General features: G+C 43.6%; 1 protein-coding gene across 1 annotated transcript; it reads left to right on the forward strand.

The window, feature by feature from the left end:
* Positions 1-4,452: 4,452 nt before the first annotated feature.
* Positions 4,453-17,069, forward strand: LOC117777882 (junctional protein associated with coronary artery disease homolog). The gene is made up of 4 exons (XM_034612950.1): positions 4,453-5,177; positions 9,507-9,935; positions 11,730-15,685; positions 16,011-17,069. Exons 2-4 carry the CDS (start codon positions 9,610-9,612, stop codon positions 16,043-16,045), a joined length of 4,317 nt encoding a protein of 1,438 aa, XP_034468841.1. The 5' UTR covers positions 4,453-5,177; positions 9,507-9,609; the 3' UTR covers positions 16,046-17,069.
* Positions 17,070-18,217: the final 1,148 nt, after the last annotated feature.

Here is an 18,217-nt window from a genome sequence, read left to right on the forward strand (position 1 = left end):
AGGGCTGGGGACAGGGAGAGGGCAGAGTGTGTGTTGATGTGTGTGTGTGTGTGTGTGTGTGTATGCATGTGTGTTAATGTGTGTTTGAACTGGACTTTCACGACTGATGGGGGAGTTTATGAGGATTGTCAGAGAGAGACATTTGAGTTTGATATTCGTGTGAGAGCAGATGACGCTGGTGATGCACGGCGGTGCAGCTGGAGAAGGACGAATGCCCTTGACACTGAAACACCAGGCGCAACGGATACTGACATTTTCGTTTTGTTTTTTACCCGTCACAATAAAACCGGCCCAAATATCACAAAGATCTACGAGTGGTATTGTCAAAATAAATCTTTTTTTGGTCACTAAAAAAGGATGAAGAATAAAAGCGTATTTCTAGAGTTAACTAGAAATACACTGACTTTAATATGAACCTCAATCTAAAGCTGGAAACGTTCAGCTTCAGCAGACGTGACGTTGCTTTTAGCTCTCGCCTCACGTTTTTTGGTTTGGGAGTTTCCAGCGATTTTTCAGTTTGCCACAGAGTTGAACCCCATGTGCCATTTCCAAGTTCTAATTATGATTTTAATGAGAGGCTGTTTTTGCACGATCCCTGCTGAGTCGAAATCAATGCTTCTCTCGATGGAGGGAAGTCATGTCAGTTTAGTTTCAGTCTGGGAGGCAGGTGGAACGAGGAGGAGAAGAGGATGATTTTAAAAATAGGACAAAGATAGAAAGAAGAGCGTTCACCATACACAGCAAAAAGCAAAACTGATGGCACTGGCAGTTTAGAGAAACATCGGATCAATAGTGGGTCATTGTTGACTAGTGATGTTACAGTCAACGTAACATCACAAGTCAACAATGACCTTTAGTAGCTCAGGTCTAAAACAAATCGAGAAGTCATTACGATAATGTGCTTTACGGTTGTTGGTGCAAAACATTGTTAGTTACAGTTGCATTAATCAAAATTTGCTGGTAAAGAAAAGGATGAAATGCCAAATTACACACACTTGTGAATATCAGTCCCCTAAACATGTCTAGTTTATCATTTATTCACTGAAAAATCTACCAAAACGTCCTTCTCACAATGTTAAAGAAAGTAAAAAACAATTCCTGGATCCACCCCCTGATCCAGATCTGCACCAAAATTCAATGGAGTCTTCCCTGAATCCGTGGTTATCCATCCAGTAGCTTTTGTGCAATGCTGGTAACTAACCGACAAACCAACAAACGCAGACACACAATATTTATCTATGTTCAGTGCATCTCAAAGACTCCTGGGTGCTGTGGTTGTGGAATACTAATACTGTTTAGCATTCTGTTAAGAATATGAGCAGAACAGCCCGATGTGGAAACCTTCATCCAGCCTCAAACAACGTAGCGTCAGATCTTTCCTCCTGCTGTACTGCTGATGTGAGAAACATGCAGCGACACCTCTTGTACGTGTAATGAGTTCAATCTACAGTGAGATAGTCACCTCTGGGTAACAGCTGCTCCGAGAAGAAGCACAATCGATGCACAACATTCAGTCGATGTATAGATTGTTCATCGTGAAGTCCCTGGTGGACAGAATCTCAAAACCGTATTTTTATTAATAGGTGGAAGCAGGAAAGTGTTTAATCAAAGTTTACATTTGTTACTAGAAGAAGTCTCCTCTGCTGTCGTCCTGTGGCTTTTTCTGTCACAAGCTCCTTAGTCGATCACTTTAAAAGCAGTGAATTAGAAGCAGACGCCTCTAATTTGAAAGTAGAAGTCAGCCTGCCATGGGAAGTAGAGCAGAGCTGATAAAGGTGTTAGACCACCCACTGTAGCACGCAGCAGGACATGAGAAGGGCTACAGAAATGGCCAAGTAATTTCCCGTCTGCCAAATGGCATGATCCCACATCAGGCTGCCACAGCAGGCCGATATAAACCACAGGTGATTTCTAAGTAAATCTCAAGACCGCGTCCCGTCGGAGGGGATCGAGATCAAGTCCTGACTGGAGGTGAGCAAGTTATAGTTCTACTCCAGAGCAAGACCGAGTTTTAAAGACACACAGATCTCATTTTAAACTTAATTTAGCTCTGCAGTTTTCAATCTTTCAACCTTTATACTGCTAAGAAAACTAGACGGAACAGTTAAAAAGCTCATTCATGCTCAATGTTAGATACATATACAAAACAAACATGGCCGTCTGTACGTACGCTGCACTTTCCCCTCGTCTATATGGACGAAACAGACAACGGAGCAGTTCAACCAGAACTCGCTCAAGTGAGACGATCATAATCGTAACTTGGCTGTAAAGTTGAGTGTCTTCTTGCACGTGCCTCTCAAGTCACGTGCACACTTCCTGCTAAGCTCCAGCAGCTCTGTGTTCATCCAATCACAACCTTTACACTGTCAAAGTTTAAAAGGTCTCAAGTAAAAGATATCTGCATTGACTGAGTCACTTCCCTTTGTGCAGCTCTAAAGTCAGCATGTGCTCAAGTGCTGGGACTTATGAGCTTTCACCAAATAGTTCCCATGTTACCATAGAGATGGTTGTGGTGGTGTCTTGACAGGATGACAGGCAGCAGGAGAAGAGCTGATACAGAGGTTTGTGTTCAGCACCTCTTCTTGACTGACAGCATCTAAAATGACCAGACATCCAACACCAGTATATATATATATATATATACTGGTGTTGGATATATATATCAATATACAATAAAACCAAACACCTTTCTACCATATGCATCATTATATAAATGTATTTCCCTATAAAAAGAAAGTGAGCATTGCACAGTATAATTTTAAGGGACAACAGACGGTAGGAATCTAATAAAAGACGCTGAAACAGAACTAATAACTGTCAAAGCTCCGTGGTTCTGCTCAGGAAAGAAATAGTTTTTTTTCCAGGGTGTGAAGCTGTGATCTTCTACTTGACACTTGAACTGTCAACGGAGTCTTAGGGTCTACGAGAATAACCACAGATCCATGGAAACAGCTGTCGCATGAAGGCTTCTCACCACTTTTTGTGTTATGGGCACATTGATTCACTTAATATCACGTTTAGAACATATTGTATTTAACATATATAAGTGAGACTGTGCATACCAGCCTTGCTATGGAAGAGTTCCCTGACTCTAAACATGTAGATTGAGCTTTAATTCTTGACAATTCTTGGAATAACCTCAGCTCAAGATCCACTTACTGCTTTTCGGAGCTTCCACTAACATCTCATGTTCATCATCATCAATTTGCTTTGCTAAAAATAGCCTGAAAAAGCTTGTAAACGAACCTTATTTATCACACAATTATTACTTATAACGTGACAGGAGTTCAGACAACTCCACTGTCAGAGTGAGGTCATTATTGGCTGCAGTTTGTAGTTGATATAAAAAGAAAGATAAAATGTGTGGGCATTTCAAAGTTGTAGTGAAAAACAACATCCTGCTCAACTACCTCACCTGTTGTGTTTACGTATAATTTTGCAGTCCTGCCAAACCAAATGTTCTATATCTTAATCACATGATCACAGGGGCGTCCTTTTAGGCTAATTCTGTTTTTAGCAATTATTTGGTTTGAACAGAATAACAATAAAAAGGGCATCAGACTTTTAAATAAATGTTTCTTTTCTCGTGCCGGGAATCATGTTTAAACTGCGGAGAAGACAACGTACAGTCGGCTGAACATAATGTGCGTTGCTGAGTTTGATGTTAATGATGTGCAGTGTCTTCTGCGTGGTCAGCAGATGTGTTGCTCATCCAGCTTCGCACTGAAGACGCGGACTTGGACAAATCAGGTGCAGTTGGCTGCAGTCGGGTTATAGCTCCAGGCCATGTGTCAACCAGGTGCATCATTTATCATCAGTGTGACAAGGTGTCCTAGAATAAGGCCTCTGATTAGGAGGTATGATAGAGCAATGGTGAGCACTGTGCGCCTCACAGCAAGACGGTTGTTGGTTTGAATCACAATTCGGTCAGGGCCTTTCTTTTTTAGAGATATTTTGGGGGTATTTTTTTACATTTATTGATCGGAAAGTACAAGCGTGAAAGAGGGAGAGAGAATGGAGGAAGACAACCAGCAAAGAGCGAGGTCGGAATCGAACCCTGGGCCGCTGCAGGAGGACTAAAGCCTCTGTGTGCAGGCTGCCTGGGCCCGTTGGATTAGGGACCTGTTCAGGGTCATTTCCCCAATCATCACTTCTTATCTGTTTTTATAATATTCCAATAACAAACTATTCATAAATCCAGGAAGGGCACCATCTTAAGCTTGTTTGACCCACAGGCCACATGGCACTGGTTGTACTGGGCAGCTTTCAGACGTGGCTGCAGGTCAATGAATCCTCCTTTTCTGGGTTAGTGAAAACAGTGAGAGGATTGTATGGTGTCCGAGTCTGGCAGAGGGCCCCCCCCCCCCCTCCGCCCGCCCAACAGTTCAGCCGACACAACGCTTCCTCCTCAATGAGTGGATCTCTGTGAAGTGCATGCTACCAGTCGCTCCTCTGAACGAGGCATCCCTCAGAGTGCAGCATGTCACAGTTGGCACGGGAAGGCCTGAGCCCAGCACATTTAATTAGCCAAGCTGTCTTGGCATTGGACGGGAGTGGGGGACACACACGGTGACGACTCATCAACATCACCAAGGGTGCGGTTCTCTGCTCACAACCGTACACACAATGCACATCAAAAAAACTTTAGGAGGATGGGAAAGAGACGAAATTTGTAACGGGGGACAGGAAAGCTTTTTAATATTTTGAGGGCGTAATGAAAGCAGGAGCACAAACAGCCGCTGACCTTTCCTGTGCAAACACAAAACGCTCTGTGCTCCCGTCAGGTTCTTATCTACCAAACCGGTGACAGAGATACAAAGACCTCACCGCTCCACACCACTGTATTTATCATTCAAGTCAATATGCCACATTGAAATGGGGAGGAGGGGAGGAAGGCTGGGGTGGGGGTGGGGAGATGACTGTTGCTATGAAAAAAAAGCAAAGTTAGGAGAAACAGTTTGGAAGAAACCATTTTGACATCCCTCTCTGTAGCTTGGCTGCATGCGAGGAGCCCACCCCACCTCAGCTGTAGTGAGGAGAGCCCAGTCCAGGCAGCCAGCAACCAGCGCGTCTCTGCCTACCAATGGGCAGGCTCGGCTCTGTGCAGCAGTGCTCAGTCTCAGCAGCTGAAGCTGGGCGCAGGGGAACTGCGACGGCCGCGCCAAGCATCTTCCCAGGTATGCGTCTCCGTGTCGCCTCGCCCTTATTTGCTTTGCATTGCTGTGGCGTCCTTCTGGCTGCATGCTGCCTGTAGCCGGGGGGGGGGGGGGGGGGGGGTGTTATTCCCAGGGAGGGGTTGCTGGGTCTGTGGTATATATATTTAATTTTTTTTTTTCTTGGGGTACGGCACACGTAGCCTGCACGGTAGCGCAGGAGCAGCGGATCTTTGGGGTAAACACTCAGTCAGCAGGAGACGCATCTGCAAAAAAAAAAAACCCAAACCCCTGCTCGTTCACCGCGCGTCAACTTGCACACACCTCAAAATGTTCGCCCTTCGACGGAGCAGCGCCGAGCGGCCGCCGCTGGGAGCGAGGCGGGGACGGTGCGCCTGCCGCCGGGCTGCGCGCATTTCTCGGGGAGAAAATTTTTGCAGAGAGATCCTGATTTGGTGAAGCGGCGTTTTTTTTTTTCCGTCAAAACACAAACCGCTGACTACGTCTTCAACTTAGGGTGCGTGCAGGTGGAGAAGGGCTTTTTTTTTTTTTTTTTTGGTGTATCCCCCTCCTGGTACTTGCGGCACAGGGCGAAGCAGGTACTGGGAGCTGATTTAGAAAAAAATCATTTTCATATAGCAGTGAATTCCATGTAGGCTGAGCCATATAACACTGCAGCAGGCTATAGTAGGTCACTCTGTATCCATGCATGCACAGATATCCCTTCAACTGTGATTCATTATTGATGGATGTGTGTTGTGATACACGGGGATCTATTCCACATCATTATTCATTCATACAGAGAGTTATCATTCAGGGGGGGGGGGGGGGGATGATTGGGGATTGAACAGAAATCTGAGTTAAACCAAAGTGTTCCTGATCACAAACGTGCTGAACTCGTGCTGGAGATGAGTTTCTCATGCGCAGTTCTTGTCATGATGAGCCTGATCTCTGGTGCTCTTGTTTTCCCTATCACTAGGTAAGATGTAGGTACACTCCCTCAGCAGTTAGGGTGGTGCTGCCTGCCAGTGCTGATGTGTTACAGTGGCCACTACCTGTGCATGAGGTCTGCTATAGAGGCCTGGCTGCACATTGGGGGTCCCCCCCCCCCCCTCTCAGCTCCTGGGTGGGTGGTGGTCAGCAAAACTCAATTTTTAAAAGTGAATTTAGACCCAACCTTCAAAATAAAGTTGTGTTTTTTTAGGGCTGCACGGGGAACAGTCACAGCTCCTAGTACAATATCTGATATGTCAAAATAAACGCAGTGATTGCTAATGAATAACACCAACTGCAACTTTTCCACCCGCTCACACTGTCACATCCCATTGCATATCAATAACGTGCATGTAAAATATACGTGTGTTGCAATAACGGATGGTAGTTTTGTTGTTGCTATGCAAAAAAGGGCTCATGTGCCATATTTCCACTGCAATCACTTGAAGCTGTGACCTTGTCAAAAAGGGCCACTGAGTGTCGGGGTCACTCTGGTTCTCGTTCACACTCTGTCAAAGGAAGTGACTTTTTCTCCACGAGTCCGTCGCCACCGGTCATTGCTATACTTCTGGATCTGGCTCGTTCAGGAAGCCCCATTAGTTTGCTGCATTTACCTCGATATACATTCAGCCCCACCGAGGAGCACAGGGATAGTTGGAGGACTCACATCAGACGCTCTCCGCTTTGTTTCATGTTATTTTCGGCTCGGCTACAGCTTGTCTAGTCAGTAAAGTTACTATGACAGTCATGTGTTGGCTGATCAATTTTCACATGTGGTGTCCTTGAAAGTATGCGTGGTCTTGAGGTGGAGATGTTCAGCTTGAGCCTTGATACGTCTGGATAGTATTAATTGTCTCCAGGCTATAGACTGATCCGAGGTGTTACAGCCAATCACACGGTTTGAAATGAGCTCCCAGGACAGAGACGACCCCACAATGCAAAGGGAACAAAGTTGTGAAGGGAGAAATGTTAAGGTCACATTAAGGTCAAGAGGAGGGAAGGGGATTTTAAAAAAACCATTTAAATGGAATTATATTTTATATAATGAATATTTTAAATTTATTAAAAAATAAGCAAATTAAGTGATTCATTTAACTAAACGTTGTCGGTTTAGGTAAGTTTTTTAAAACTATTTTCTGTCTGTTTTAAAGATGCAGTGGTTTGTTCAATTACTTGATTCATCAACTGAAAGTAAATTAATAATCAACTAATTTGATAATATTGTTTAAGACAAATATGTCCTGGTTCCATCTTTTCATATACACTGTTTTTTTTCTATTGGTTTCTTCATATATGATAATGTGATTATTGCTTGAACAAAACAAGCAGATGTAATCTTGGGACATTTTATTTACTTTTCATTTACTAAATGATTAATCCATGAATCGATAACTGATAGCAAGTTACTATCAAGGTTATTGTAAAACTTTATTTGTATTTACAGATTTCAGAATGATTAAAGACATTCTGTTGAAGTTATGTATAATTCAAAGCCATTTTTACATGATCACTTTTATTTAAATTTAAAATCTTTGGAACGTAATTCCTGAACATTATTTAAGTTTATTTAAATGTACTGATGTGTTACTCACATTGTTGTTCAATATGAAAACCTGTGTATTTTGTACATACACACACTGCGACAACAGCCACTGTTGGAAACTTCCTGGAAACTTCTGGAGAAGTCTACACGTAGTTAATGTAGCCTGGTACATGTTCTCACTCTGTTGTCTTACATGATGGGTTTGCATATGTTTGGATGATCACATGACACATAACGTCCATTTAGAAACAGAGGTGGAGTAGTTTGAATAATAATAAATAAATAAATAATAATCTAAATGTGTCTTGAGGTGACACCTTCATAATGGAAAGTGAATAGAGAGCCACGATTAGAGAAATGCTAATGTGTGCAAAGCCTTTGATCTCTGTGTTACTGTTTTACAACCAGGCAGGACAGACTGTTATAGCCACTAATTAATATAGGAGAAAGGCAGTTGTGCATTCACACACATGCACACACACGTAAACACAAAAAGTAGTGGAACTCTGCAGAATGCGCTTCATATTTACGTTTTTCGTCTGTTTTCAAGCAGTAATTTATTCTTTTTTACAGGATATATTTGTTGCCTTATGTTTACACCTGAATGAACAGTTGATTGAATGATCAGAGAATTGAGCGTAACTATTTTCAACATTCCCTTGATTCTGTTCTTCAGTTGAAAAAGTTTTTGTCATAAAGTAAATGAGGTAATACAGTACATATAATATGATGCACCCATCGTTCTGTGCTTCTATAGAGGTTTAAAAACAGGATTTTCATTAAGATGAAATGTATGATTTCTACATTTTAGATCATGTTACAGTTAAACATGAAATTCTCAACTAAAGATGAAAAGAAATGAGATTCATGTCAAATGAATACTTTTAATTTGTTATATTAACTTACACAGGTTTTTGTTAGACTTTGAACTGGTTAATATGAATCAGGGGCTCAGTCACTTTAATTACATGTAATAAATGTACCATATTTTCCTTGATGCCGTTAAGACACAAAAAATATTGGCAACTTACCAACTTTCCCCACACATGCTGACACAGCACAGAGACAAAGGGCAGTATACATTATATTTAGTGATTAATATTGAATAATCAATTCCCTGTATGTGGGATTTCTGCAGAGTCGGACACAGATTGATAGTTTGCTGAGGTATTTAATCTCTTATTTCTTTACTTAATGTAGGAGAATCTCCTTGCGGTGTCTTTTAGCATGCGCAGTTATTTTTGTGTATTGAAAGTACAGCATTTAATATCCGCATGCGTAGAATAGGGGCGCTGTCCAGATGCTGCTCTGAGGTTCTGGAGAAGAACAAAGGTGATTCTATTGACTGATGACAAATGTTCCTATAGAACCTGGAGGAGACATTCGTCACTGTATTGATCCCAAACAATGTGTAGAGAAATCAGTATTTTGGCAGGGATTTAAATTCTTATGTTAAAGATATGTTTTAGAACGAAGGGTGTGGTTACATGTTCTGTTATTTTTTTTGGGAGAGACTTAGAAACTGTTCTGAAAATTAAAGTGGACCGTGCAGAGTAAGAATTAAAAAAGGGGATGTTAAATTTGTCTGTGTGCACCTTTAGGTCTTTATTTATACATTTCAAAGTTGCCTTTGGAGACAATAATGTGTGCACAAAAGGCTGAGTTATGTTTAGCACATGTGTATTTAACTTGGGAAGGCACTCGCTGATTGTTAGCACACACATAGCGCATGGTGAAAAAAGAATAGAAAAATGACACATCCTCGTTTTAGGTGCACCCAGAAATAATCTGTTCACACTATCCTGTCCTCTCCTCAGTGATGGCCTCTGCTGAGCAAACGTGCTCCAGCTTCCACCAGCAGCACTGCGCATAAGGCAACACACCCACCTTTGCCCTCCTACCCAGAAGTGAGACACCACCATGTACAGTGTGGAGGACCTTCTCATTTCGCACGGATATAAATTGCCCAAGAGCGGCCCTCCTTCTGCCACGCCTTATGACAAGCGTCCTGCTGATTGCCAGCGTGAACTTGTGGACAACAGGGCTGGCCGGGGGACGCTGAACGGGTATGAGGCGGACCGGGGGGCATCTATCACAGGCATCTACGCCAGTAGGCAGGCACTGGTGAAGTGCTACCCCGCCACAGACAACGAGAGCGGGGAAAGGTTCCAAAGGAGAAAAGAAGCCGGCATCGGTATCCTAGGTGACGCTCAGCCCTTGGGTGATTCTCTCGCCACGGATAGTGGGTGAGTGTTTTTTTTTCTCCCTCCCTTTTGCAATCCCCCACACCCTTTTCCCCTTTTTCCCTCTCCCCCCTCTTACTGGGGCCCTTCGGTATTGCATGCAAAACTGAGTCTGCACTGCGCAGGTTTTTTTTTTTTTCCTCCTCTTCCCTTTCCCCTCCTTCCACAGCTGCAGAACAGTGTGGCTGCAGCAGCGCCACTGACATATAGATATAAGGAATTGTGAAAGGTGCCTTTGCGCTCTGAGTTGTTTACATGGCTGCACAGAGAGGTGACTTGTGTCTCTGTGGAGCCCGAACACGCGCTGGTATCTTCTCCGCAGCCTCGACGAAGGCAGGCAGATGTAAATAGCAGCACTAGACAGCGAGCAAACTGAGGAGGACTGAACATGCCTCAAGACAGGCGCGTAATCACTCCACTGTAAACACTGGCACACTGAATCACGCCCAGCACGTGCTTTGTGATGTAAGCATGTTGCTGGGCAAGTGTGCACAGCGTGGCTCCCCTCAGCCATACAGTAGCATATGCTGCTGAGGATGATCCATTGACTTTGCTGCTTGAACGTATGAGTACAGTGAGCCCTGTGATTTAGTGCAGTGCAGATATGAGATGGAGCTCCTAAAAGGCAAATTGTTATTCATCCAGTTTTTGACTCCTCGTTTTTATTCATTAGACTTGATATTTTTCAAACATACACTGTAATATGTATATATTATATAGATTTATGGTTATATTTCTATTCGTTTTTTTTAAAGGGAACTGCTAACTGCAAATCATGGTTGTATGTAGCTATTTAATAAACTACCCTGAGGGATTAATCAATTATTGATTTATTTCATTTGAAGTTATATTTGAATTTCAACAAGAATTTCAAATCAAATCTAAACTCTCTCGTTCCTTATTACTGACAAACATGCACGGATGTGACTGATGACCTGGGGATATTCAAGGATTTCAGTGCTGCTCCACGACAGCAAGAAAATTACCACAACTGCTTGAGGAAATTAGAAATTACAGTGTATTTTAAGAAATTACCCAATTTAACACAAAGAAGTGAAGCTCAGATTTTTAGACTTAATCTATTATGATATATTATGCTGCTTCTGAGATAATTGTTTCAGCATTGCAGCTATATCCTGCACTTAGGTAAATATGGATCTGTGACTAAAATTGTATCCAGGCAGCAGTGGAACCACAGTATTGAACCGTCACTTGTCACAGTCGCCATTCTATGTTAGTTTAATAATGCATAATGCTTGTGATATATAGGGACAATAAAAAAGACCCACTTCTTCTTCGTCTTTTCCCCTATGTTTCTTTTTATTGATTGGCCTGCCATCAAAGTTGTATGCTGTATTTCCTAAAAAGGTACAGTTTGATATTACTAATTGAGTTATGTGATCAATTGAACAGACGGGGGGAAAAAGTACTTTTTTGTCAGATCAGGTAATGGGCCACAGTCACTCTCCAAAATGACAAGCTTCTTAGAAAAGGTCAGCACAATTTAATACACAGATCATATTACAGTAGCATCACCATTTCATGGCGTCTTCTAGGGACTAGGGAGCCGCTGACTCAAGCAGTTTTGTCTGGTGTATGTGCCGGCTCTCCTCGATTGAGTTGCACTGGCACGGACAAAGCCAAACACATGCATGGACATCTTACTTCTAATATTTAGTAATCATTAAATGTCAAATGGCTTTTTTAAAGATTCAATGTTAACCTCAAATCAAAGTCACCTACCTGTCTGTAACACTGTGGCGGTCCTAGTAACACTGAACTTTTCTGTCTTTGCAGGTTCTACGATGTTCCCAGTTTGACTTATTCAGAGCCACTGAGCCATGACGAAAGGGATGTTTCCTACTGGCGGAGGCGAGGCCAGGACTTCAGCATCCTCCTGGACTATGCTGATGGCAGGGAGCTGAGGGCCTCTGCTGGAGCATGGAGGCCACAGGCCCTGATCGCAGCGGAGGAGCACAGGGCAGAGAGGCGAGCGCAGCAGCTATGGGAGGATATTTCCTGGCTAAGGGATCCAGATGCAGCCCCTTGTCAGCTAAGGGTGACTGGGGAGAGGAAGTGCCAGAGCCTTGGTACAGAGGAGTGGAGGCCTGCTGTGGGCCTGGGAAGGCAGCTGTCAGATGGTGATGGGGACAGATGGGCTCAGGACCACTATCGTTTGAGGACACCTGAGGGTTTTTTTCACCCTAGAACTAAAGCAAAGTCTCAATCTCTCCCAAGAGTTTTGTCACCTAATAGAATTAATGGCAGAGAGCTAATTCCATCCAGACCTAGCCTACCTGATAGACAACAGAGGATAAACAGCACTGTCTTCTCTGGGCCCTATAGTAGGTATATCTATAGTGGTGCTCTTGGCAGGGAGCGTTGGGGTAGGAATGCTGGGCCAAGCAGCCATGTTGCACTTTTACCAAAGCCCAGGTTCAGCAGGCCTTTAAAGCCTCCATCATATGAGATTCACCAGCAGACTAGGGGTAGCGCAGAAATGCTTGCTATAGAGCAGGGTGCCAAACAAAAAGATAGGTCTCTCTATTTTCCAAGGGGTGGGGAGCTCAGACAAGACTATTTCGCACAACACTCTGCCATCACTGGAATGGAGCCCCCTGGCTACATCCCACCCCCATCTTATAAAAGACCCCCACTCCCAAGAGCAGTTTCAATCAACCGCAATGAAATGGCAAACCTAAGATGGAGGGCGGAAGCTCTGCAGATGCATAGTTCAGATCCTGGAAGATGGTTTTCCAGACAGGGAGGTGGTTCATGGCTGGAGTATTATGGAGATCGTGGGGCATCCTATCGAAAACTGGTGCATTCTGGACATGAAGAACAACCAGGTCCTGCCCGTCAATTACCCACTGAAGACCCAAGAGCGAAGCAAATCTCAGGAGGGCCTGGGGGAAATTCTCTCACTGACTCAGACAAGATCCGTAACATCAGCAAAGAGATTCCACTCGCGATTCCACCCGCGATTCCAACCGCGATTCCACCCGCGATTCCAACCGCGATTCCACCCGCGATTCCACCCAAGATTTTAGGACAATCTACACATGATAGTGCCTTTATTACCCAACAGGGGCCAGCTCTCAATACTGATGGCCGCAAAACAGCTCTCATAGAAAATGACAGCAGTAATCGATGGTCTAACAGGGGAATAAACAAAAAAAGTGACAGTGTAGCTCCTGAACAAAACCGTACTCAGTTCTTTCCTTCATCTATTCTGGGTAAACCACCACCTCCCCCATGCAAGCCGGTTGATCAGGGTGTCTCTGAAATTGTGGCAGAGGTCAAAAAGGTGGAGGTACCTGATCCACCAGAAAAAGACAAAAACAAGAATCTAAAAAAGAGACTTAGTGAGACAATTTTTTGTTTGGTGTCTGTCCCTGTTACTCCACAACTCTGTGGGACGATCCGTGATCAGAATAACAACAATGAGAAGTCACCAGACCCAGCAGACAGTCCAAGTGATAATAAAACTGGCCACTTAACAAACCAAAGTCTCCAAAGCACATCTTCAGCTGAAGCTGAGCTGCAAGCACTTACTGGTAGCATAGCGAGCAGCAAAACAAGCAGTAGAGCAAGCAGCAAAATGTTTAAAAAAGTACCCTGTAGACCCCCTAAAATAAACCATTACAAGGAGCTGAAACTGTCTGGATCCTGGCCTTCAAACCAGTATCGAGACCAGGAGACACAAACAAGTCCAGAGGTCCAAAAACCTGCCCCTGAAAACAAGGAAGCACAACAAGAACCTGTCCCTCCAGACACTGAGGACCCTCCTGACAGCAGCGGTGTAGCGGGCACTGCCTTCACTTTTCCTATAAAGGGAGTGAAGAGCCTGAAACTGTCAAGCAACAGCGCCTTCTCCCTGACATCCACCTTCTCCAACCAGCTGAACAAGAGCACAGCTCAGCAGCCAGCAGTACCACCCTCAGGAAATGTGGAGGAGAACAAACCAGCAGCAAACACTGGGCCAGAGGCCTTGCAACAGTTGCTACTGAAACCGACTACCCAGCGGCCATGGGATGCTGTCAAAGAGCTGGAGACCATCAAAAAGGAAGTCCAGGATCAACAGCAGCAGCAGAACAGCAAACAGCCCAGCGTTGACAAGTGCATAGAGGACCTCAATGAGGCTTACAAAGACATCTTGGAGCTAGGCACTGCCAGCAATAAAGTCCCAAATGGTTCTGTACAAATCCCTGAGCGTATCAAAATCCGGTTGACATCAGAACCTCTCAACAAGCCCAGCAGCCTTAGGCGCAGTGCAGTAAGCTGGTCTGTTGACCCAGAATACAGGGAAGTCAAGAGCGCCTTCTCCAGGCCTGCAACAAAATCAGTGACTTTCAGCAAGCAGCTTCGGGAGGAACTGCCCGTCCCCCCCAGGGAGACAGGCTTCCGAGAATACAGGGTTGTTTCGCACCTTTCGCGCAGACGGAGCAATGATGGCAGGACAGTAAAACTAGATCTGCCAGATGAGCCCATCGAGACACCACTTTGTGACTTCAGTCCAACAACGCACACCACATCAGCTGAGGTACCCTGGGCAGATAGACAGCCCATGCAGGATGCCTCTACACTCACTAGTCCTCCAGATTACGAGGACATATGCCAGACTTTGCGTCATTCTAAAGACCCATCGGATGTCAATAAAGCATCTTCAGGCAATTCAAACCCTAATGACCCTGAGACTCTTCAAGATCTCAGTGGTGAATCAGAGGAAGACTGCCCTATTTGTAAAAGAGAGCTTGAGAATCAGATGCGACAGGGTCCATTGCCTCCACTTCATGAGGAGAACAGCTCGGACAGCTCAGCCACTCAAAATGGCAGTCCACCACAATGTGCTGCCTTAGAAAGTCCAGCAGACGATTCCCTCACTGAGGAGCCAAATGACTCAAGTTTGAAACAGTCTGGGTCTGATCTGTGTGGTGAGACAAGGGAACAGAATACTTTGACACGGGGAGGGAATGAAATAACAGACAATGCTCAAGCAGACAACTTGGACAATATGGGTGCAGTTAATTCTGCTGAGAGCTTATTAATGAATGACGCTACAAAGGAGAGCGCATCCATAATATTAGCAAATGATGTGCCTGCAGACCCCAAAGTCACAGAGGAACAGAGAGCTTGTGAAGCAAAAGCTAAGGAAGTAGAAGCGAAGGAAGCCAGTATAGGAGAAATACCTGAAGGCAGTGCAGACAAACAGTCAGCTGAAGTGAAATTACAGAATGAGATACAAGACAGTGCAACGCCTGACGACAAGCAGGCGCAAGAGAAGAATCCTTTCGCTGTCCCAGAGCAGAGAGTGGTTCTACGGACTCATTTGGGTCGCGACCACCAAGGGTTACCTGAGTTTCCACCAGATAGACTGCCCCTTTCAGTTCCCCCTAATCTAGACCGCAGGCTGTCTCTTAGCTTGGAGGGGGAGAGGAGGAGCAGGGGACCAGCTCACCGAATGGAAGTGCTGCAGAACAAGCTGGCTATTTCCCCAGGACGGGTGGCAGTTGAGCGTCTGGCCCGGATGAGGGATGTGGACGTTATGTATCGTATGAGGCGCCTGAGCATCAGGAGCACTGACTCTGGGGAAGGGGATGCAGAGGGGGAGGGAAAGGAGGGAAAGGAGGATCAAGTTGAGGAAAGCCACCCTTTGCCTCAGAGAAATAAGGAGAATGACCAAGAGGTCACCAATTCACAGCAGGTCTCTGATGAGACAGTGTTACAAAACGAGGAGGAGTCATCTCTCTCAGGTAAGATAAAAACAATGAGAGGGAAATAAGGATCTTTGTGGTTGTCGAGTTTGGACGACTGAAGAGAAATCATAGTCCCGTGTTAGCAAATGTTAAAACAATATTGTCTATTTAACTTATCTCAAGTTATCGAAGTTGAAGAAACTGTCAGTGGACCTTGCTGTTAAAGACATCTCCACAAGATGGTCTCACTGTCCACATTCTGCTTTTCTGCTTTAGATAATTTAGTAGAAAAATAATACAACATAGATAAAATTGATATACAATTTGATAAAGACAAAAATACACATTTTCTAAATTCACATTTCTCTTCTTTATATCTTAGAACCCCATGATCCCAGCCGAGTGGAGACATTGTAGAGAGACTACGACCATCATGTCCATCTGAGGTTATTAGCTCCAACACTGTGACCTGGCTGCCTACTAGAATGCCTTCATCTCATTTTGACACTGAAATGGCCTTCTTGTCCGACAAGAGCATTGTGTACACCCTCACCCTCGGCGCTGCGTTGACTTCTGAGTGCTGTTCCACTGCCAAAGGGAGGTGCCCCCTTAACATTAGGGGCAACTTCCACCCCCAGAATCCTTCCCCAGCCTTCCCAAACTGACTTCCCCCTACCCCACTTATCCTCCATCCCCAAGCCCATCCTCTTATAGGGTTTCTACTAGTTAGTCTTCTTGTAGCGGCTTGTCCTTTCTATTCTATCCTCCCTACGCTTTTCTCATTGGCAGACATTATGCAATTCTGTCGCACATACTACAACTTCTAAAAATGTCCATAGTGAATACAGTTGAGACATTTTTCGCATTCTGAACAATTCTGTTTGTTTACAGGCGAGTCGTTAAAGGATATGAATGTAAGCATTTATGTTTAACCTAATGTAGAGATAGAAGGGTTACTGTCACAAACCTGTTCTGTTGCATTTACACCAAAATAAACTGCTCATCTGATTGTTGTGGTGAGGAAAACAGCTGTTTTAGAACTGGACATCACTGTCTCTGGCTCAAGAACTGTTTTGATTTTCAGATGAGATAAATCAGCCTTCGGTTTTTAGAATTTCATCGACATTGAACCCTTTTTTCATTGCTTTTGTACACACTACAACCATAACCATAACACAAAGAGCTCTTCAATGAAGAGTGAGTCTATACCACATGACATGATAGATCAGTGACCTGTTATACGATACACTGGTTCTACACTGGAGAGGGAGAGTTGCCTTCTTTTACCAGATGAGTGTTCCCTTGTTGGATCAGGTGAAGTCTCTGGTTATTTGCCTGGTCAATCTGGCCTGATCTGATGTATAACTCCCATTTCCAGGTAATTTCAGGAAGCAATAAAAGGCACAGATAGAGATAAAATGGTGGTCAGCAAAATTGATAAGCATTAAAGATGGATATAGGGAAAAAGAACAAAAATCAAGGTCCATAGAGCAATACTGTTGTACTGATGGCTCAGTGGTGCAGTGGAGCGATGTGTAGGAACCATGGTCAGGAGTTTTAATGTGAACGTGTCATTCAAATTATACTACAGGGATATGGAATTGTGTCAGGGTATATGGGCAATTAACAGGGGGTGGGTGTTACTTCATGATATATAGTATATCTATGTTCATACATCTGTAAGCAAGACGACATTTCACGGGAATATTTATTTTTTTTATCATCAAATTGTTAATGAGTTTGCATAATGTACAAAATAAAGTATATTTTAAATATTTTAAGAGATATTTTGTATTCAACCATGAAATTTTTATTTCTCCGCGCTTATATCAAGTTGAAAGTATCATGTGTCTGTAAAGTATCATATTAAGAGTACACATCATTTTCTAGTGCTTTAAAACAGAGTGGTGTAGGAAGGGATGACCCTGTGGTGTGCCTTGATCACACGATTTCGGTTTCAGTGAGCGGTAGGGTTCATCCATGCGAGTGTTTGACGTGAGGGAAGCTTTTTGATTGTGCCATGATTTCCTATTTGATAGTGCTTTTTCATACGCTAACAGAGTCAATGTTGGACGCTCCATGTGATGTTTGATACATATATCCATCTCCATCTTGTTTCCGATGTTGAACTGTGTCTTGTTTATTTCCTTTGTATGTCTTCCAGTTCAGATCATGTATTGTTCTGTTATTGGTTCTTGGAAATATGTTTAGAAATAAAAGTGGGATGTTTTTTCTTTTCTCTTCCTTCTGTCTTTCTCTCCCGAACCTAATTCCCTCTTTATCTTAATGTGTTTCTTTCATTCAACAGCGTGTTCATTTTGTGTAAATTGTTCTGCTGTCACTAAACATTTATTGCACTAAAGGATACAATGTGCTCTGCTCATCTTGGCTTAAAACCATGTATTTGCAAAAAGTAAGACAATTGTTTTTTTAAATACAGGAGTTTTTGATAAAATTTTAAATCGTACCTGAAAATCTAAATCTAATAGCTAAAAACTTGATGTAAACAATTTTGCTCTTACATGGTTTTTCCACGCCAGCAGTGTTGCATTGGTGTAATGTATCAACAACAGATCTGTAGGAAACCAT

This window comes from Hippoglossus hippoglossus, chromosome 17 (genome assembly GCF_009819705.1).
Source record: "Hippoglossus hippoglossus isolate fHipHip1 chromosome 17, fHipHip1.pri, whole genome shotgun sequence".
NCBI lineage: Eukaryota > Metazoa > Chordata > Actinopteri > Pleuronectiformes > Pleuronectidae > Hippoglossus > Hippoglossus hippoglossus.